The 22,185-nt window shown below is 38.7% G+C and overlaps 2 protein-coding genes across 3 annotated transcripts in view; both read right to left on the bottom strand.

Annotated features, from left to right (window-relative positions):
- The window catches only part of pcsk1nl (proprotein convertase subtilisin/kexin type 1 inhibitor, like), an 82,891-nt gene that overhangs the window by 38,631 nt on the left and 22,075 nt on the right, over positions 1 to 22,185 (bottom strand). The gene's annotated exons all lie outside the window — the stretch shown is intronic.
- The window catches only part of LOC117374005 (membrane-associated guanylate kinase, WW and PDZ domain-containing protein 1), a 36,278-nt gene that overhangs the window by 12,358 nt on the left and 1,735 nt on the right, over positions 1 to 22,185 (bottom strand). The window contains exons 1-16 of one of the 2 annotated variants that reach the window (XM_033970138.2): positions 18,472 to 18,520; positions 13,656 to 13,707; positions 10,935 to 11,169; positions 10,672 to 10,788; positions 9,545 to 9,664; positions 8,112 to 8,282; positions 7,047 to 7,194; positions 6,754 to 6,824; positions 6,113 to 6,280; positions 5,289 to 5,458; positions 3,472 to 3,568; positions 2,992 to 3,154; positions 2,376 to 2,901; positions 1,764 to 1,830; positions 1,544 to 1,690; positions 1,058 to 1,333 (exon numbers count right to left, since the gene is read on the bottom strand). In XM_033970138.2, coding sequence (XP_033826029.1) covers positions 1,058 to 1,333; positions 1,544 to 1,690; positions 1,764 to 1,830; positions 2,376 to 2,901; positions 2,992 to 3,154; positions 3,472 to 3,568; positions 5,289 to 5,458; positions 6,113 to 6,280; positions 6,754 to 6,824; positions 7,047 to 7,194; positions 8,112 to 8,282; positions 9,545 to 9,664; positions 10,672 to 10,788; positions 10,935 to 11,169; positions 13,656 to 13,697 — 2,518 coding nt within the window. In that variant the 5' untranslated portion in view covers positions 13,698 to 13,707; positions 18,472 to 18,520. Of the gene's footprint in view, positions 1 to 1,057; positions 1,334 to 1,543; positions 1,691 to 1,763; positions 1,831 to 2,375; positions 2,902 to 2,991; positions 3,155 to 3,471; positions 3,569 to 5,288; positions 5,459 to 6,112; positions 6,281 to 6,753; positions 6,825 to 7,046; positions 7,195 to 8,111; positions 8,283 to 9,544; positions 9,665 to 10,671; positions 10,789 to 10,934; positions 11,170 to 13,655; positions 13,708 to 18,471; positions 18,521 to 22,185 lie in introns of those variants that run through there. The other variant, XM_033970140.2, reaches the window with a different exon arrangement.

Genomic DNA, 22,185 nt, shown 5'->3' with positions numbered 1-22,185 from the left:
TGCGTTCTGAAACAGCAGTGTTTGTGCCATATAGTGAGGGCGGTGCGTTCGAGTGCAGGGAGAGAGTGGGACACAGCAGCGTTTGTTCTGCTCCGGCCCACACAGCTGCTCTTCCACCTCAGAGCCTCGTTATCACAAACAACATGCACGCAACAGGAAACTGGACGAGGGATGGAGAACAAAATGATTCAAAACCTGTCAGTGAAGGCATTACATACCATCATCATTTACAACTAGTGGATAGGGGTTCAAAACTGTGTTGTGGCTGATGTGGGCTAATTATGTAGGATTCAAGTAGAAGAGGTGGTTTGAAGTCTGGTGATTACAGAGTAAATCAATAGTACCTGTAGTTGGCACTGTTTACACTTGCATCAGGGGCTTGCAAAATTGCTTGTGTCCACATTAGGGTTGTCAAAAGTATAGAAAATTGGAATTAAACAACAAGTATCAAAACTAGATACACATTTGAGCATGGATCGATGCTGAAAAGAATCATAAAAATGGGGTGAAACCTGACCTTTCCAGAATAGTTTTAGCATGATCTCGATGTGTATTACAACTTTCATTCTATTGTCTAAAAAAGGAGTCTTTTTTGTTATCTTTGTAGTATCTAAATTGGTATTGAGTAACAAATCAATTCATTAGTATTGAAATCAAGTTTGAACACTAGCCCACATAAATACTTTGTCAGGCTGCAACAGAGATCAAAACACTTTGTTCCACCTGCTGATGTCATTAGGTGCTCCTTTGTTTCACTAGGAAGTATATTCATACACCTTCACATAGTAATTTCAGGGCTCAAACTTCTTCACTACAAAGCATGTTTTTAAATGGCTATTGGCTATTGTGTTTAGCCTTATTTAAACTGCATTCACTCATGGCCCATGGTTACATTTACACAGAAAATATCGCAAAACTAACATAGCATAGCAAGTCAAAGTTAAAATAATACCATGTCTATATAAATTGATCATTCCAGCATGAAATTTGTGTAAATAAAAAATAAATAAATGAATAAATTGCAGATAGATCCTGTAGGTGGTACAACCAAACTCACCACCGTTCTTGTTTTCCTGCGACGCAATGACGAACCCAAATCCTTCTCCTTGACGCCTCATAAGCTCCACCTCAAGTGTATTGGCTCCTCCCACTTTGCTCTCATTAGGCCCGCTCTCTGTGGACTCCTTAGACCCGTTAGACCCGCCCACTCGCAGGCTCTCGTCCAATCCCTGCAGGTCTCGGGGCTCTAGCGTCAGAGTGACTGGTACCGAGTCAAGGAAGCTGGTGCTCTGGATCAAAACTGAGGGGCCATTAGGGCTCACAGCTGGGGGCGCTGTTGAGGAAAATAATAAAATAATAATAATTTTTTCAATTCTCCATACGATAAAAAAATAGGTTGTCTGAAATAATTAGATTTGAATAAAATGTTATGGAAAGATTAGGGATTGGGAATGTATGTTTGCCAATGCCATTTCCATGGATAAGTTTAATATTGTCATCAATATTGATATAATTTACTGTATTCATGGTATAGATTTTGTACCAGAGCTGTTGGTGGTAGGGGGTGGAGACTCCAGCCCCACTCCTGCCTGACTCAGAGGAGGCACCATTGCATCATGAGAATTGTGGTCCGAGTGGGGAAGGGGCTTGTAGAGGTTGGGGGTGACAGTCGGAGTGGAATGGGAGGAGCCTGTGGAGTGGTAAGTCAGGTTAGGCAGGGTTCACAGGTGTACAGCTAAAGGGGCGGGGTTAAAGGGACTCACCGGGGGCTCGGTAGACCAGCAGCACCACCTCCCCCTGTTTGGTGTGGTCCTGGAGAACTCTCTGAACCTGAGATCACACAAGGTGGGGTTACAGCGTATTTGCATATGGTTAACCCAGAACTCAGTAACTTCTGGAGTAATTTTTGTGGAACATTCATTTATTTATGCATCTATTTTTTATTTTATTTGATAGGGAGTTAGGGACAAGTACACACATACTTAAACATGTAACAAATTACAGCATATATGTATAGCCAAGGCCAATTTGCAATGTTTGTCCTGAAGGCGCTCCTAACACATTCATACCATAAACAATGGCTTAATAAGTACAGAGGCCGGAGTAAAGTCACAGTAATGCAACAACTAGCATGCTAAGAGCACACTTCCTGAAAGATAAAATGCTTCATAATTAAATAGAGACAGCATACACTCTACCCTGAGAGCTGCTTTTACAATATGTCTGAGTGGTATAATTCTAAGATAATTGAGAAAGAAGCTTAGTTTGTTGTTTGTCTAACCATAATTTCTTCTTACAAGAGAACCCAAACACACTCATACTAGTTTGATTATTAGTTATAATATTGTACGTTTTCCTTCCTCAAATTCTCTCACCTGAGCGAAGTTAAGGCTCTGCACGTCTGCTCCATTGATCTTGACGATGGTGTCTCCTGCCTGTAGACCAGGACAGTTCCTTCTATCCCAGACTCTCCGGACCACTGCTAACTGCCCACTGTGCCCCCCCGCGGTCACACTGAAGCCCAGCCCGCCTCCACCACAGCCCCCTACCGCCACAGGCACCAGCTCCCCCCCAGACCCACCCCCAGAACCAGAGCCAGGACTCGGACCAGGAGACTCTGCAGCCTGGTGATGATGGTTTGCTGGGCAGCCGTTGAACCCACAGGAGGGAGCGGGTGTAGGCAGGATTTGGTTTGGGGGGGTGTGCGTGGACGAAAGGGTGGGTTGAGGTCCAGAGTTGGGTCTGGACATTCTACCCAATGCCTGGGATGAACCCGAGGTCCGTAGAGGTAATGTGGAGGTGGATAGGTCACTCTCAGAGGACTTAGAGCTCTGGTGCTGCAGCAGTGAGGAGGAAGACAGAGCAGGAAGTGTGCCGCTGTTGTAACCAATCAGAGATGAGCTGCAGACATAAACAGGAAGTTTAGAAATTTCAGAATATTAAATACCTAATCTAAAATCAAGGCTAAACCAGATCTAAATCCAATCTCACCGCCGAGTCCCGCTGTTGGAAGGACCTCCGTCACTGCCGTCACTGTGATTGGTTACTCTATCTGGAAGGGACGGGGCTAGGGGCAGGTCGGAGGAGGTGGGCGTGGGAGGAAGGCCATTTGTGATTGGTTGGGAAAGGAAAGGAGGTGTGGTCTGAATTTGGCCTGGAACAAAGAAGTTACAAGACATGTGTTTTATGTTTCTTATACAATATAAATAAATATTCTAACGGGTTTGTTTTCAGATTAGGCTGTGCTAACATCCCTTTTTCAAACCAGGGCACAAGCTACTAAGTATTACTATATCAATTATAAGCTATGTCATTTTCACAAGAAATACTGAAAAGAAAAACTCACAAATGCGGAATGTGTTTGAAAACCCAAGCTGATAAAGCAAAATGTTGTGTGTGTGTGTGTATATATATATATATATATATATATATATATATATATATATATATATATATATATGGATATTACACCTGGTGAGCTGCCATTGTCCATGGTGCGGCTGTAGGTCAGGTGACTGTGTCCTTGTCTCTGATTGGATGAACTGGAGGGGTCACTCGGGGTCAAAGGCTGTCAGAGCAAAAACAATATTCACAATCAATTCAGTTACGTCTGTTTGTATGTATGTTTATGTGATCTTTCCCATTCTTATTTGATTATATTTTTACAACAGAAACTGTGTACAATTTCATTAATTTTTAATATATCAAATTTATCTTTATCTATGTATATTGGTAGAGCCTAATGAGAGTACCAGACTCTTTTTTTCGCAAGTGCCATGTTAAAATTCAGTACAAAAACAAACAAAACAAATAAGCATAGGTCCATTTAAAACATTAAAAACAGGTTCAGCTGTGATTATAAATGTTTAGATTTCAAAGTAGAGGCTAAAGTCAGCATGTATATTATATATGTATTTTAAAGTATAAGTTTTCTTCAAGCAAAAACCCAAGATATTTATAGGTGGTGACTCTTCCAATCAATGTACAGTTTAGTCTATAGTTTGCACATCATTTATTTATTTAATTATTATTATTATTTTATTTTTAAATCACATACTTTTATTTGTATCCAATGATAATTTAAGATTTTTGAGGGAATTTGGATTTAAAAAAAAAATATCTTGCTGCAATTTTAAAATAGCCTCATCAGCAGAGGGTGCACTTACATACAAAATAACATTATCTGCATATAAATCTATGAGGCTTCTCTTAAATTGTAGCCAATGAAATTATTCCTTTGCTTAAAGTTAAAACATTTTATGTAACCTGATCGGCTACTACTGCCTGGGTTCAGTTTGAAACATAATTTTGGACGCAGTTACATGTAGCATTGTCAAATCCAAAAGGATTTAATGATCTACTGAATCAAAATATTTAGTTAAATCAATAAACAAAGCTACACAATCTTGTATTAACATCAAGAGCTGAGAAAATGTAATTTAAAACTTTTTTAATTGTAGTAACAATACTATGGCCTTTTCTGAACCTAATTGAAAAGACTTCAAAATAAAGCATTTATTTAAATAATGTATATAAATCTATATGTAACATTATTATCCAAAACATCACATCTTTAGAATATACAATGATAGAGATGTTATGTACAATCTTATACAAATTTAAAAATGTTTGATTTTGAATGTAATGAAACCGGAATAAAATATTTACTTACAATAAAATACTTATAATAGCTGAATCTAATAAAATATCAGTTAGTAATGTACACTAGGTTCTGAGAGGGATCTTACTGTCCTCCAGAATGAATTTCCATGGCTCTCTGTCAGACATGAAGTAAGACATTTTTGCCTTTTTTTGCCTTGGCCTTTTTTTTTAATGAAAAAATGGCCAATCTAGATCTGACCTAGTTGTGTGTGCAGTTTTCCAGGCAGCATTTTTTCTCTTATTAAACTTGCAGTTTCTGTGTTGAACCAAGGACTGCTATAAGTTTTCATTCTAACTTTTCTTTTAGGTGCATTTTCATTAAATGCATTAATCAAAAGATTCAAGGCCATATCAGTGTCTGGGAATGCTATTAGTCCAATATCACTGTAACACAGGTCAGAGATGAAGGCCTGCTCATTGAAATGTTTATATGATCTTCTCACCTTTGCTCATGGATATATCTTTTTAACTTTTGTATTTCGAATAAACCCAATTGGACAGTGACACCTGATTTAGTCAAAGAGTCATGTGGCTCGCTGTTCATCCTATGCATAAGGAGTCAGTATTAGGTGCAGACTCCAGCATTAGTTTGATATCAACTAAATTGCTGTATTTTGTTATCTTACTGTATTAAGACTTTGTTTGGGGCAGCCGTCTGGGTTGTATAGCATAGGGTACCCTCTCCTCAACACCACATCCACACTTTGGCCCATCGGGACACCCTTTAGTAGTTCCACCACCTCCTTATGGGAGCGTCCCAAAACACAGGAGTCGTTTATGTACACCAAGATGTCAGCTGTCAAATAGAGAAAAATACATTTATAAAATTGTATATCTTGCCTCATAAACCAAACCTGTTAATAACTATACCATCCTTGTAACCTTACAATGCACCAGAAGTTATTTGAATGATTTACTGTGACCCCGTGTGAATAAAACAATGAGTAATAGATCTATCCAAGTTTCTGGCCCTTCATTTGACTGAAGTGAATAAACCATCTGCTTCCTGTGACTGACTGTAAAGCCACACATTCTTCAGAGCTGATCCTTTTCACGTGAGACTGGATCAGGGGGTTTCACACTCTGGCTTTGACGTGGTTTACTCATTGTATTGCAAGGTTTGGGTCCGTCCCTCCACCCCCACCCCATCCCCACCCTTGTTTTAGAATCTCTGATCTGGACTTAACTCATTTGAAAGGTACATGTAGCTGAGGTCATGTGAGCAACGAGAGGGTCATGTGATTCAGAAACATAATTCCTGACCTTTGGCCCTATTTGGAAACTTAACCCAACCTGCTAGTGGAAGGATATAACAGGCATGCAGCAAATGAACATGTATATTGTGTTAGGAGGTACAATGTGGTAAGTTGAAATTGCCAGGAATACTAGGATGGTCTCATCCTGATATACAAAGCCAGGATGAGACCAGGTCAGGTTGTGGTTGTGTTACCTGTGTTTAAAGCAGGTGGTCCCCCTGGTGTCACACTGTAGACCTGCAGAAACTCTCTGGGCCGGGACCCCCCTACGATGTTGAATCCGAAGCCTCGGGGGCCTTTGGACAGCCGTGTATGGATGGAGTACCCCTTGAGAAGACTGGGCTGATCGACAAACTCTGGCACTAACAACAATGCACAGATTCAAATACTACTCCTTAAAGATGTAATCAGCCCTTAATGTTATGTTGCTTACAGAAGAATATCATCTCAATATAATTTACAGAGGGGATGTATAAATACTTCAGGTTTAGCTTAGTTAATATGTTAAAATAGGGTAATGAAAAAGGCTTGGACTTTAACTGGAGGGAGCGCTGCCCCCTGATGGACATACACTGCAATCTCACAAATGTTCAATTCAAAATAGTTGCTGGCGTTCTCAGAAGACATGAACTTCAGATGCATTTGTAGCATCTCTACATTTATTGTTGCTTCTATTACTAACCTACTACTACTGCTATATTACCCCTGTGGTTACTGCTATCACCACCACATCAATAATTTCAGAATAATGTTCAAGTAAAAAGGGCAAGTTTTAGATTATTTGATCACAAATTGCATTTTGCCTTCAATTGCTTTCCACGTGGGTCAAACTTACATTCATTGCTCAGAGGTGTGTCTTTATTCTGAATCCGTGGTTCTAACCAACTGCTGCTCTTCGAATTATGACTGAGAAAGGAAATACAAATATTAATATTGTCCTCACAAGCAGTAAAGCAGTTTATTCCAGAGCAGTATGGAAAGATGTATGTAGCATGTGCATGGCCTGCTTATTATTGTCACAAGAGTATATACATTTTTATTTGTCTGTGACTTTATAGTACTTATGGACTAGTGCTTGGACCACTTGCCTGTCAGTCCTTTTATATGAATAACACTGATGTAACTCACTCAGTGAAATAGTGATCGGGGTCATCCCAGTTGTCTGCCAGGACTCCCCCTCTTCTCCTTCCTCCCGCCTCAGAGCTGTCTCTACTCCCTGTGGCCGACTCCCATGATTGGCTGAGAGGCAGCGTTGTGGGTGGGGCTATGGCTGAACCTGGTTTGAGTCATGTGAAGTTAAGATATAGATGCTTTAATGTATGTTGAAATACAGACAAATGACAAAATAATATAAGTAGAGATATGTAGCAACCGATAGGAAGGATTTTATCACCTAAAAAAACATAGCCAGAGACTGCCCCATTTTCTTTCAGGGCAACTCAGCCTAATGTTTTACTCTAGATAGCCTCATGTAGGGGGGGTGGGGGGGGGGGGTGGTGAGGTGATTTACTGGGTCAGCAATGACCCAAGTACAATATTTATACATGACATGGGTTTGTCATGCATGTACACAAAACCATATTGATAGTGCTATTAAAATTAATGAATAAAGTGAGTGAAAGGAATTATTATTAGTCACTCAAGCATTTGAGTGTGACACTGACTCTTAACTCTTTCAGTGCCAGTCCTTTTGCCCCCTACCCCTCGCAAAAAAGTAAAAAGTTAAAATGCAATAATTTTTAACTATTACATTATTGGCTGCAGTTATTATATTATGGCATTTCCTTGTCAAGCCAATATTGTAATACCCAACCAATAATGTAATAAAGAATTACATTATTGGCAAGGTATTATTATGTTATTGGCTTATTACCAAAATTATTATGTTATTGCACGTTATTGCATTATAGGCCGTTATTACATTATCGATTGCTACAAGATAATTGCTTTTTTAACTCACACAAACTATTAATGAAAAAAGTTGACAACCCAACAAACTACAGGACTACCCTGATCAAACAGATTAATTAATGTAATATTTAAATGGTTTATTTCTGAACTTTATTTGATGATATCAACGATATCAACATAACATTTTATCATAGTAACAGTATAGTTAACAAAACAGTGGAACCGGGGCTTCATCAGTATCAAACAAAAGCCTGGGTTATGTTGAATCTGTGTAGTTGATACCTGAGTTGTTGGTGTCCTCCTCGCTGTTGTCCTCCTCTCCAGCCTTCTCCAGGTTGGACAGGGACTTGCTCCTGGTCCTGAAGTTTCGCAGAAGGTTACGGTGTTCCTGGTATGTGATGGGCGGACTCTCTGGGCCAATGTGAACTGGTCTGGGAGTGCCATAGTAGTTTCCTGGAAAAAAAGACAAAAACTCAGCAAGTGATTTCATGTACTGTAAATACCAAACTGCTTAGTTTTACCTGTTAGAAAGTATGTTAAAAAAGTAAATTGTGGGGCAATATTAAATTACAAGTTTGTAATTAGTTGTTGTACTGTTGATGTTCTTGTTTTGTCACTTTATTTACCCAAGCAGAGGTAGCAGATCCCCAGTTTGAGTCCAGGTCATCTCACATCTTGTACAGATCATGTATCACATGTGCATTAAACCCATAATCCGTTGTTATCGCATCGACTCTACTAAATGTGATGTATACTCCATTCTAACCCATTCCTCTGCATCCTCTTCCCTCACACAAACTAACTTTATATCCTCTTTCACTACATCCTTACCTCTCCTCGAGACCTCCTGTTTCCCTTCAGTTCTTTGTCTTCAACCATGGATCTAATTGTTCTGTATATCAATGTATAATTCATTCACTCTGTTTGATACTCACTGTATTGGGCATACAATGATGCAAATAGGCACAAAAGGTAAGTATACTAAAGGCTCTTGCTAAAGAACACAACAATACATAACGACAATAATAGTAGTAGCAGCTGTTGAAGTAGTTTTAGTAATATTTTACTGAACTGAAATAAAAAATAACCTTTGGATGTACAAAAAATCAGGTCCCCCACTCCTTCTCTCAGTCCTCTCCTGCATGTGGAAGTACAACTATATGAATGTGTTCTATTTCTGTCACATTAATCCCATTCAGATTATACGCAGAGTTCAGATTATTCTCCAAATCCGCTGCTCCCAAACACCCTTAAAACTGACACCACCAACCTCAGCATAGACCTACTTTATAGGTGTCCTGTTGTAAATACTACTACTTCCCAAGCGGTCTTTTACGCTTGCCTGTGTATGTATATAGTGCTATTACTTCTATTACTGAACATGAAAAGAGAGCAGATAATATTAAAATGACTTTCTACTCTCATTTTAGTAACTCCCGTTACTAATACTAATATGACTCGCATGTTTTTGATGCGTTTACATCCCTGTCTTAGGTTACTTTGTTAGTAATATTACTACTATATCTAGGTAGGACATGTATATACAAACTCAAGCCTCCTTACTAAGAGATTGGAGACATGATAACCACTCGGTCACAGTGCATCCTTCTATGCATGGGTTTTAGTTTCTTGTGTGTAGGTGACATTTCTATGCCAATTGTCCTAATTTTTTCATCACTCTAAAACCTATGGGTACAATGTTAATTATAAGTCACCTTTAAATTTGCCACTCTCCAGCAGAGCCCCAGATTCCTCGAGCGAGAAGAACTCCTCTATGGAAACAAAGTTGTAGTCTACTCCAGAGATCTCTCCTTCTCGGGGTTGTCGCGTTGTACCTGAGAGAACAGGACAAAACATTATACATTTTTAAAGAATTCCAACAGCTTTTGATTTCTACATTCCTCTCTACTCCCACACTTCTATACTGTGAAGTAAATGTTAGAAAAGTGTGAATGATTACAGAACTTGTCAACAGAAAACTCTCCAAACACATTCAAGTGAACAGAACAAACAAGAGAACAGAGGAGAGCGGAGTGGGTCAGATAATAACATTTGAAGGGTGTAAACATTGTGATTTATGAACAGAGCGGATGAAGAAAGCATTTCAAAACACAGAGGGATTTCAAAGGAGGAATAGACAAGGTATTACCTACAAACGGCCCAATAATAGATTTGAACTAAGAATATGAACAAATTTGTCAAAGGGAGGAAATGCTTTGAGCAAAACATTAGTCCCCCAATGTTAATTTGGTTTTCAATAAATATATATTATACTATAATAAACCAGTACTTTTTGATGTGTCACTCTATCATAAAGGTCACAACAGTGATGCTTATGTGACTTGTCTTGCTTACTGATTTTAAAAGGTTCTGCCTGAAGCCACAGCAGAGGACCAGCAATTATTACAAAATCATGGGTAAAGTGCTTTTATTTTTATACATGTAGTATAACATATTGGGTTAGTCTTGAGCTCCTGTAAAATTTTATTGGTAGGAAAACAAGGGCACCCAAACAAAACTATAAAGGCACTTCTATAAGGAGGACATACAAATACTTAAAAGCTATATCCTGTGTGCTCTTAGATACTGCAATAGTGTTTGAAAATGATTATGATGAATAATTCAGCCTCTCTGTGCTGTTACACTGACAAAATAATACAATCTATCAGTACTTTTGATAGTGATTGTATTTTGGCTGTAACTTGGTCTGCATTTACACAAACTTCATGCATTGTACTAATATATTTTTATACTGTTAAACATACTCCCATGGTACTTCTATAGCACAATCCATTTGACAGCATGGTGTGTTTTGGTGGCATCTTTTTGATAATGCTCTTACATGGCACGGCTCGTAGATATAAGTTTTCCCGTATGACTTGCTGGAGCTGGCTGTCCATGGATCCTGGAGTGAAGCACTTACTCAGATACAGCCTCAAGTCTTTACACAGAGACGAACCTAAAACAACATACATATAAAAGACTACAGAAAAAATACACAAACTACAAAACAGGGGGTTGTGGGAGATTTTGTAATGATCATTCATAGTTGGGTTTTGGTTGATCCTTTAGCTGTTTTACTGGTATTTCTCCAGTTTCCTTTACCTGGTGACACAGTCTTGATCCTGATTGGCTGAGGGCAGGAGTTCAGGACCCCTCTGACATCACCAAGGGTCATTCCTAAAATGGGCGTGCCTCCAATCTCAAGGATGATGTCGCCCACTGTAGCCCCGCCTCCCGGAGCTGCGGTAACAAATGGGAACTCTCCGTAGTCGGCTCCGCCCCCCACAGCTAGCCCCAGCTCCCCATTGGCTCCAAGAGGCACAAAGCTCTCCTGGACCTGAGTGAAATATAATGGCAAATCAGGGACCCAACCATAAGATAAATCCCACCCCTTTTTAAGCAACATGTACTTCAGAAAGTTAAATCTGTCAACTAGACAAAAAGCTGTAGGGGTGAACACGTTTCGCTGCACATCCAAGCCGCTTCTTCAGTTCTGGTCAGATTGCTGGTGGACACTGCCTTATATCTATCTGAAGTGAGGAGCTAAATATACTGAAACTGTAAACAGCTAACTTTTTTTTTTTTTTAAAGCTCTAGAAAAGGACCACAGCCTCAACACAGAAAAGGATCACAGCATAAACATTTTGCCAGCTGACAAAGGGAGATGCATCGTGATCCTGAACTCAGCTGATTACGAGGCTAAGGTGAACAGCCTCCTCAGTGACAGTGCCACCTATGAATTGCTGAAATTAGACTCTGCTAGTGGCTATAAGAAGAAAATCATAGACTGCTTACAGAAGCTGGAGAAGGAAAACATTGATAGATAGCTGACTCTATCTTGGTGACTCCATTCCTTGCATCTATGGCCTCCCAAAAACCTCCAAAGAAGGAGGACCTCTTACACCCATTGTATGCAGCACAAACTTCATCACATACAATGTGGCCAAACATCTGAGGACCATCCTGGCTCCTCTGGTGGGCAACACAGAGCACCATATTGAGAACACAGCTGAATTTGTCAGCAAAGTCAAGAATCTCCAATTTGATTCAGATGAGACCATGGTTTGATTTGATGTTACCTCTCTTTTCACTTGTGCTGCCACATCAGTATTGCTGGAGGCAGCAAAGAGGAGGCTACTGCAGGATACTAAGCTAAAAGAGAGAACTAAACTGTTACCGGGCCGAGTCTGCAAACTGCTAGAAATGTCTTTAAATACCACATATTTTGAGTTTAAAGGAAATTTCTACAGGCAAATCCATGGCTGTGCCATGGGCTTACCGATCTCTCCTATTATGGCTAACTTATATATGGGACAATTTAAACAGGAAGCATTGGCCTCATTTCCAGGCACTCCACCCACGTATTGGTATTGATATGTGGATGACAACTGGACTAAAATCTAAATTCAAGACCTGAAACCCTTTACTTCACATATTAATGCAGTGGATCCAAACATTAAGTTCACACGGGAGTCCAAGGAGAACAAACTGGCCTTCTTAGACTGTGCAGTAACTATAAGAGAGAGTGTCTCCAGGTAAAGTCTTCAGGAAATCCACACACACACTGACCAATACCTGCTGTTTGATTCACACCATCCACTGCAGCACAAACTTGAGAGTTATCGGTACTTTACAACACAGAGGTCAAGTGGTGCCTACAAACACAGAGGGAAAAGTGAAGGAGGAACAACCCGTGGAGAAAGCCCTCTCGGCTTGTGGATATCCAAAATGGGCCTTTAATAGATCTAAGAGAGAAAACAGGACAACAGGGAATCTGAACCTAGAAGGAAAGGCGTAACTTTTTCTTACACAACTGGTGTGTCTGAAAAACTTCAGAGAATTTTCAGACAGTTTGAGATTCCAGTCAATTTCAGATCTACAAACACTATAAGACAGAAACTGGTTCACCCAAAGGACAAAACCCGGAGCCATAAACAAAGTAATGTGGTCTACTCCATTCAGTGTAGTGAAGAGTACAGTGAGTGTTACATTGGAGAAACTAAACACACACTCCATAAGAGGACGTACCAACACTGTGGCAAGAGCTCCTCTGGACCCCAGTCTGCCGTACATCTCCATCTCAAAGCCACTAAACACTCCTTTGAAGAGAGTGAGGTACAGATCGTAGCCAGAGAAAAGAAATGGTTTGAGAGGAGAGTTAAAAAAGCTATTTTTGTTAGGAAAGGCAACTGTCCCCCATATATAACTCAAACCTCCGACCCAGAGAAAACAAAGAGTGCACTAGAGTTAGCCAATATGCCCATTAAGGCTGAATAATTATGCTAAGTAGGTCTCAGATACTCTTATTGTAGCTCAATAGACCTGTGTACAGTTTCAGTGTAGTTAGCTCCTCATTTTAGACAAATATAAGGCAGTGTCCACCAGCAATCTGACCAGAACTGAAGAAGCGGGTGGGATGTGCAGCGAAACGTCTTCACTCCTATAACTTTTTGTCCAGTTGACAGATTTAACTTTGGCTTTTAATATACATAAAACCTGGATGACTGAGGAATTACACAGACATGTACATCAGAAAGTTATTAAGTGAAATTAAGTGAGAGTGTTTTTATTATCCTTGTGGACATACACCTCCTCTGCAATTGACCTATGCATCCTTCATTTCCTTTGGGATTAGACCAGTAAGGAGCAGTGGACCAGGCCGGAGCTTGAGTCCTCATTATGAAACCTAACTGAACCCTTTTGGATTCTGGTCAGGAGCTACGTTACAAAGCTGGAGGATATTATGAGTGCTTTAGGTTGATCAGGATGCACCCAAAAGAAGGTGAGGTGACAGAGCTATCCAGTTTTTGCCTGTGTCCTCACCTTGGAGCGCCAGTGCAGCTTCTTCACGGTGGCTTTAGACATGACGCTCCAGCTAGACAAAAGAAAAAAAAAAGTGAACTCATGTAAATTGACTTATTTCTTTGCAAACATAAAAGTACAAAATAAAGCCAATACAATAACAAAAATAAATATTTATATTATGCTTTTCAAATACTATTCTCACATATTCTTCCTTGACTCTTCCTCACCTCTATATTACAACTACATTTCATTTTGTCTTCTTGTATTATAATTAAATATTAATAAACACACATGATGATGAACTGTATTCTTAACTCTCTAAAATGTACTTTATTATTAGAATGGTGAAACTGTTAATTGAATGCACCCAGGAGTTAGAGTGAAGTACGTGTTCATATAACTGCAGTTTAATCACAGTAATGGCTGTAATATTCACGGATCATTTTATTCCCGAGCCGTCAGCAATTTTCCAGCTCTTTATCAAAAACATCATCATCAACCCTCTCTGTGTCTCCAAGGCAACTGCATAATTACCTACAGGAGGAGACATTTCCTGTCTTTTATTTGCATTGAGAGTCGTATGTGATGTGGCTTTTATTTTGGCAAGTGCGTACTTCATTTGATATGTATAGAGTGTCTTATTCTGAAAAGAGTTTAAGTTTGAGTCATGCATTTTAATTTGGTGAGGTTTATATGTAATTTCTGAAAAAGAGGAGCAGATGGTGACAGCACATTTAGAGACTACATATGAATTGTCTTTTATTATGGAGGGGTGTGAGTCAGTGATTTAAAGGACTATTTTTGATCTTTTAAAATGTTCTTTCCTCATCACAAACATACCTGGCATTGTGTTTTGTTTAATTTTTAACACACAAATCCAACATATTTAGACTTTTCTCAAATTGAAAATATTCCTCATGATGTCAGTAGTAATACAGTTGGGTGACAGTAGTGACTTGAAAAACGTAACCATTTACCATGCTCCACTGTGTTTTTAAACCCCATACATCTTCTCCAGAATCTATTTCATCATGTCAGCCCTTTGAAGTTACAGCTTTTGTTTTAGCCTCACTGAAACTGCTTCATTCCTTAGTGCATCAGCAGATAATGGAGACTTTCAGTTGACAATCTTAACTGTACAAAAGTTAAAACTGGAGTACTGAAGAGTAAAGCGGTTAAATCAAGATTACCACTAAATGACATCACAAAGTATTTTGAGCTTTGGGAATACAGAAAGTCTAATAATCCAGGACTACTCAAACATGTGTGAATGAAATAAATCACAACTCCAGGTATGTTTTTGACGAGGTAGCAGCATTATAACATGGCTAAAAGCTCACATTAGTCAGTTTTGTGTAATACAGGACCTTTACAGTCAGAGGAGTTATTATATTTTGACTTGGTGTGATAGATAGGAGTTGGTTAGGTATTTCTGTTTAGAGTCTTTTATGTTGACTGTTTCTAACATAGAATATTTGACAGTCTGTATGAGTAAGTGTTTTAATTTGGCGGAAAACTTTGTGTGAATTTTCTATGCGCGAAGACCAGATGGTGACTAACAGCAGGTTTTCGGTGAAGTTCGGTCGCTCTTTTGCTTGATGTCCTTTATTTTGATGCTCTGTATATGACTCATTGTTTTATTTTGGCGGGGTGCTTGTGTATTTCCTGCCACTGAGGAACAGATGGTGACTGACAGCAGGAGGCATTATTTACACAAACAGTACTATCACTCACAACACACATGGATAATAGAATAAAAATGCTAATTAGATCAATTTGTGTTTAAGGATGGTCAAAAAGTACGAAATATTCTGAAATACAAGGTGGAGGAAAACAAACGATATAGCAAAAAGACAAGTTAGCTGGCATTAGAGCAGAGGACGCAGAGCAGGAGAGGGTTCGATTGAGAGGTTTTTTTTAAGTAAAGAGGAAAGCGCTGACACCTTAACAATGGACAGAAAGTGGTTTGTCGGATCAAGAGCTGAATTTCTCTGACAAAAGTGAAAAGAGCTGGTACATATTTTACATTCAGCATTATCAAGGAAGGGCAATGAAAACATTAAATAATGTGTGGATGTAAGCTCCTATAGGGGACTGATCTTAACATTTAATTAAATGTTAATGGAATACTAGCATATTTACAGAGTAGTTATTAAAGGCACTGTAACAGATTTTTATCAACTTAAAAAATGTGAAAAACAGAACTAGTTCATTAACAGTTTACAGTGGTCCAATTTAGTCGTCACTTTCCTAACTCATTCCAAGCATTGTAACTACCGTGATGAGTTTTGCGATCACACTGCTAACAACAAGCATTCTAACAGCGCACCAGCGTCTCTTCCTCTTTCTCTTTTCTTCCTCTTTCTCTTCTGTTCCTTTTATTCAACTACATGGACAAAAGTACAGTGACCATAAGGATACAATACTGAAAAAATCTGAATAACATATCTATGAAAATAATAATAATAATAATAATAATAATTTTTGTATGTAGTTTGAAGCATGTTGAGTTTTGTTGCTTTACATGTTAATTATATGAATGTTTCTCTTATGTCCAAAACTATTATATCCTGGTGTCATATAGCATTTAGTGCGCCTGAATCTGTCGCATGACGACCAACAACCAATCAGAAACCATCATTTCTCCACAAAGGCTCAAGATAAAAAAGATATTGTGATTCATTTGAGCATAAACTCATGACCCCAACGAATCCTTTGCTCCATCTGACCCTCTCCTCTATCACAAGAAATAACTTCACATGATGCCTATATAGCTCCTCTTTGGTCTTCCTCTAGGCGTCCACTTTCTTCCAGTTTAACTTAGCATCCTTCTACTTATACATTCACTAACCCTCGTCTGTACCATCTCAAACCATCTAAATCTCTATACATAACAAGCTCAACAAATTATGGTCTCCCTGCAATCCTATACCCAATCTTGACATGAGCAAAAAGAACATGGACTTTTCTGCTCTGCCCCTGTCTTTTACGATTGCCTCATGTTATTTCATATTAAAGAAGAGCTTCTAATTAAGGAGAAACTCAAGTGTGATCCCTGCAGCTGCAAACTCTACAGCAGTGCCTCATTAAAAACAGAAGACTCTGCGCTCGAGACGGGAATAACAAACCATTTATGACGAACTGTATGTAATTCAACGTAACAAGGCAGAACAGGGCAAAAAGGAGGAAAACTAAAGTATTTCAGTGAGGAGTCTGACATAAGCTGAATGTTGCAGATATTTGATCATTTCACTCATGTAATCAAAAAATACACAAAAAGAGCTGATAAAAATAAAAAGGTATCCAAATGTGAGTCTAATATTTCATATGTAAAGTTGTTTTTCTGCACATTTGCAGTAGAACTTCTTTTGTGGCATACTTGCAAAACTATGAAACTGTCATTAGGATAATCTAAAAAAATACTGAGGTATTATTTTTGTCAAGAAAGCATAACCCTTTTACCTATAGAGGGCTGACAAAAGTATGGAAAATCAGATACTAATCGATGCTAAAACTTGTATCAGAACTAGATGATAATTTGAACAAGTATCAATAATAAAAAAAAATCACATCAGATGGAAACGAACTTTTCCTGAACAGCTTTATAATGATCTTGGGCTGTAGCAGAACAAGTATAAGACCAAACAGAGAAGCATACGCACATGGACCACGATGGATTCTACCAAGATGACTGAGGGGTTACACAGCTAAATCCACAAGGTGAAATAAAATAAAATACTATGATGTAATATTGAAAATGAGATTCTATTGTCTAGATAAAGTGTTTTTATTATCATTATGCTATCGGAATCGGTATTGAGTATCGAGTCTATTCCTTAGTATTGAAACTTTTGTATCGTGACAACACTGCATCCATAACTATAATACAGTGAAGTTACTTTTTTCAGAAAAAATATAACAGATTATATTTTGATATGCTCATCCATTTATTCATCAGTTCTGGTTTAATTCTGTTATAAATCTCATTCCACTTCTCCAGACCACAGTGCCAACAGTTCATATTATATTAGTCCTCTATATTGATTCATTTATAATCTAATGTGTGAACCGCGTGCACCGATCAGAATGAGAGTAGCTTCACCACCTCATTATCACCAAGTCTGCAGCCTGTTACTGTTCACACCAGCACATACTGTTACACGCAGGCTGAAATATGGTCCAGTACTGTACAAGTCTGCCACGGCTCCTCACATCAACACGCACTCAAAATACAGCCCAATACCACCAGGCTATTTGGAGCGTTAAAGGGCCCCGGTAATAATAAGGCTATTCATATTTGTAGTTTTAGTCCTTCACCAATGCAGCTATTCAACCACACATTACTGTGGAAAATATATGGAAAATTATTGGAAGAAAAAAACTATTGGAGTTAAATACGTGAGTGATTTGGAAAACTAAATGCCTTGATATTTTATGTTATTAGTTATTTTTTCATTCTAAAATTGAATTGCTGGATTTTAAAGTGAAACTCAGTAATGTTTCTAGCACTTCCCAAAAACTAAAATTAGTCTTGGTTTAATCCTGATTTAGTTCTGGGTTATAGTCGTTGTTTGGTCCTAATTTAATTCAGTCCTAGATTAGATCTGGTTTAGTCCTTGTTAAATGCCAGACTGATCCCGGGTTAGTTTCAATTTATTCCTCGATTAGTCCTGGTTTAGTTTCAATTTAGTCCTGGATTAGATCTGGATTAGTCCTGGTTTATTCCTGGTTTAGCCCTGCTTTAGTCTTAAATTAGTCCTGGATTAGTCCTGGTTTCATTTTAATCTCAATTTAGTCCTGGATTAAATCTGATTTAGTCCTGGTTTAGTCCTACCTTTAGCTCATTCCTCTGTACTCATCGTGTTGTATGGAGTATAGGTCCGGTACACTGTAGTTTATTTGTGTAGTTCCTTTTTGTGACATTCACTGTTAGTTTTCTGATAGAGGGTCCAGAGTCCAATTTGACGTCATCGATCCAGGGAGTGGACTGGTTCTTATCAAGTGTGCACAAGAAAAGTAGGACTAAAGGAATAAACCGGCACTAAAGGACTGAGCAAAAACTCAACCAGGTTTTATATTTTTAATCTGGAAACTTAAAATTCTTTGTGACTCTTATTTCCTTTGTCATCTGGTTGTGCCCTGGGGCAAACTGACAGATGTGAAAACAATACTGGGCTCCCCAAACACCACCCATCACCCAGTCTCACTCAATCATTCATGCAGCAGTTGCACGCCCTGGAGGCCTGGCTCAAGAGCACAACGGCAGAGTGGAAAGTAATTGAGATCACACAAGGGCTGAAAGGTTAATCGCAATTAAATGGCAATTGCAATTTGAATAATCACAATTAGCAAATCACAAAGACTACAATTATATTAAGTCTGCAAATTAAAAATTATTCTCTTATTATATAAAAAAAATCAGCTAACTGTAGTTTAGAAATTCAACAAATATGTTCTGACATGCAAATGATTCTTGTATTATGTTTATCAGTTAAGATTTCATTCATCTCTCAAATATTTCTTAACTTCTTTAAAGGGTGAACTTTGAAGGATCCTGATATCAAACATAAATTCATACACAAAATTGAATCGTAATAGCAATGCTTGTCAGAAAAATCTGAATTAGATATTTCAACAAATCGTGCTGCCCTTGATCATACTTTCTTACCGATTACCAGATATTGTCACTGAAATATAGATGCTGATATGAAAGTGTGACTGACACAATTCTAAGTAAGCCTGTTTTGCCATATGCGAGCAGCGGTTTTAAAGGATTAAGAATGTGTAATATCATAATACAGTATGAAAACATATACAAGGTCACGTGTCTGTGCTGTTAAAGTACAGTATGGTACATGTCCTGGTTTCTCTGATCCTGTCCCTCTCTGATGATCAAAAAGGCTACATAGACACAATGCATTCTTTACTACAAATATTAAGTAGACTGACAGACCGACCTTTACTTCTCATTTTGAGGCAGGGTCACCAAATGTATAAAAATCAGATACTAACTGATACAAAAACTAGCATTGAAACCAGATACTCATTTGAGCAAGTATTGATACTAAAATGCACAGGACAGAAATTAACCTTTGCTGAATAGTTTTAGAATGATCTTGAACAAGTATAAGACCACATAGACTAGACCATGGGCCACTATGGAGCCTACCTAGACGACTGAGAGATTACACAAAAAGTACTATGTTTTAATGTTGAAAATTTTGCATTTTATTGTATTAAGAAATTATATTTTTTTATTATGATTGTGGTATTGGAATCTGTATTGAGTCTATTCCTTAGTGTCAAACTCGTGTTTGAAATATTTGTGACAACACTACTTATGTACAGTATACTTCTGTAGAATTGTAAGACAAGTCAAGTTGTTCAAATACAGAGACTTTAAGGCAGAGACTCTGACCTGGCTGTTCAATGGACATTTGTACTTGACTTGTAGGATTGAGATGTGGAGCAGTATTTTTGTTGTTCTGGGTAAAAGTAACAATACTGAACCTGTTTCTGTCTGTGCATCTTTCACTGCTGGATTTAATGAGGCTGAACTCTCTCTCTCCGTGTTTCACCTAGTCACTCTCTCTCCTTCTGTCTCCCTGTGATCTCTCTCTTCTTTTGTCTCTCCTTTTCCCATCTCTCTCACCCCTCTCTCCTTCTCCCTCCCTCTCTCATCTATCCTTTTTTTTCTCTCTCCCCATATATAGTATTTGGTCTCTCTCTCTTGCTCTCTCTCCTTACCTGTATTTCAGCTGTCTCTCTCTATCTCTCTCTCTCTACCTGTATATGAGCTGTCTCTCTCTCTACCTGTATATGAGCTCTCTCTCTCTCTCTCTACCTATATATGAGCTCTCTCTCTCTCTCTCTACCTATATATGAGCTCTCTCTCTACTTGTATTTGAGCTGTCTCTCTCTCTCTCTCTCTCTCCCTACCTGTATTTGAGCTGTGTGCCTCTCTTTTCTCCCTACCTGCATTTGAGCTCTCTCTCTTCCTTTCTCTGTCCCTCTCCCTGCCTGCCTGTATCTCCGTGGAGTGTAATGAGGCTGAACTGTGACTTTTTGACACAAAAGACCAAAATAACTCGGACTCAGAGAGAGAGAGAGAGAGAGAGAGGAAGAGAGAGAGAGAGAGAGAGCTCCTTCGAATTCAAGACTCCAGCTTCATCTGCAAGCTCCTCTGTACAACCTTAGAGACAAACTATGGGCATTTTTTTTCTGAAATACAAAGTGGAAAAACAACAGATTAGCTTAATATGTTATTCCTTTTTCTCTTCACTCCTTTGCCACACTTTATACCACAGCAGCCCTGGGGCAGACTGACAAAGACGTGGCTGCCAATCTGCACCTATGGCCATGTTTTAGGTTAATAGCGGGAACTGAAAGACCCCCTAAAGTATCTCATGATTAATATTTTATTTTCCCCACCTTAATTCATTTTGTACAGTAATGTTCTCACTTTGCTCTTAAGTTAATAGCTGAGCCAGTTGTATGTGCCCCGGGAGGATGCCAGAACTTGTTAGTCTAATGTTTATGGATGCGAGTGAAGTGAAAACGACTCGCACGGCCTCATGGGAAATGTAGTCTGTCAGATCTGTGCACCTCGACACAGAAGACACGCTCTGATCTCTAACAAGAAACAAGACGCACACACGAGTCTCTGAGAACAAGGAGGAGAGGAGACACAAGGGAGGAATCGGAGAAGTTCATTCAGAAAAATACAACAAGCTCCAACAGTGAACCAGGAAGAAAACTACAAGTGCCCATTCATAAATTTGTTCGATGTGTTTTTAGATTTTATCCATCACCTATGAGGGAAACCATCCAAACATTTGAACTGAAGATGTTCTAGCGTCATATGCAGTCTAAAATCTCACTTTCTATAGTTTGAAATTAAAGGGGCATTGTGTAAATGTTTTTGCTTTGCCTGGAATGATCCACAGTATTAGATTAAAGTTATCTTAAAATTTAGTTAATTGCTCAAAACTACCTGGATAAAACATACTCATCTCTCCACAGATCTGACCTCTAACTTGATGGCATCACCTGCTTGTCTTCATAAACTTGTACTGTGGAACATGCAAAGGAGCCACATCTCAGTCCAGGTCAGCAGGTGATATTGGTAGACAGATAGTGTACCTTCAAAGCTTTTCAGTCAGTCCACAAGTTTTTCTTTCTTTTTTTTTTTTTTTTACCTGAAACATATTTTCTCTGGCAGAGTTAAGGAGGTACAATTTTCACAAAAATAAATAGGACAGTTTTGTTGTTTTCAATGTTTTTGCCATGAGACCTCACAAAAAAAACAAAAACAAAAACTGATTCAAATAGAACTCCAACCTCAAGAACACCTGAACTGAGCCAGGACTAAAGCAGAACTCAGCCAGGTCTAAATGTGGCCTATAGCAGGTTTAAAGGAGACTCCGGCTCATATGTTGAGAATGATGAGAGCTGAAGTCTATGTCAGAGTCTATCAGAGTGATCCGGCCCCAGACAAACAAACGCAATATTAACATCACTGTCTCACTGCACGGTGACCTTTGACCCT

This window comes from Periophthalmus magnuspinnatus, chromosome 7, assembly GCF_009829125.3.
Source record: "Periophthalmus magnuspinnatus isolate fPerMag1 chromosome 7, fPerMag1.2.pri, whole genome shotgun sequence".
Lineage (NCBI taxonomy): Eukaryota > Metazoa > Chordata > Actinopteri > Gobiiformes > Gobiidae > Periophthalmus > Periophthalmus magnuspinnatus.
The sequence above is the reverse complement of the archived record's forward strand: the minus strand, read 5'-3'. Positions and strand labels throughout refer to the sequence as shown.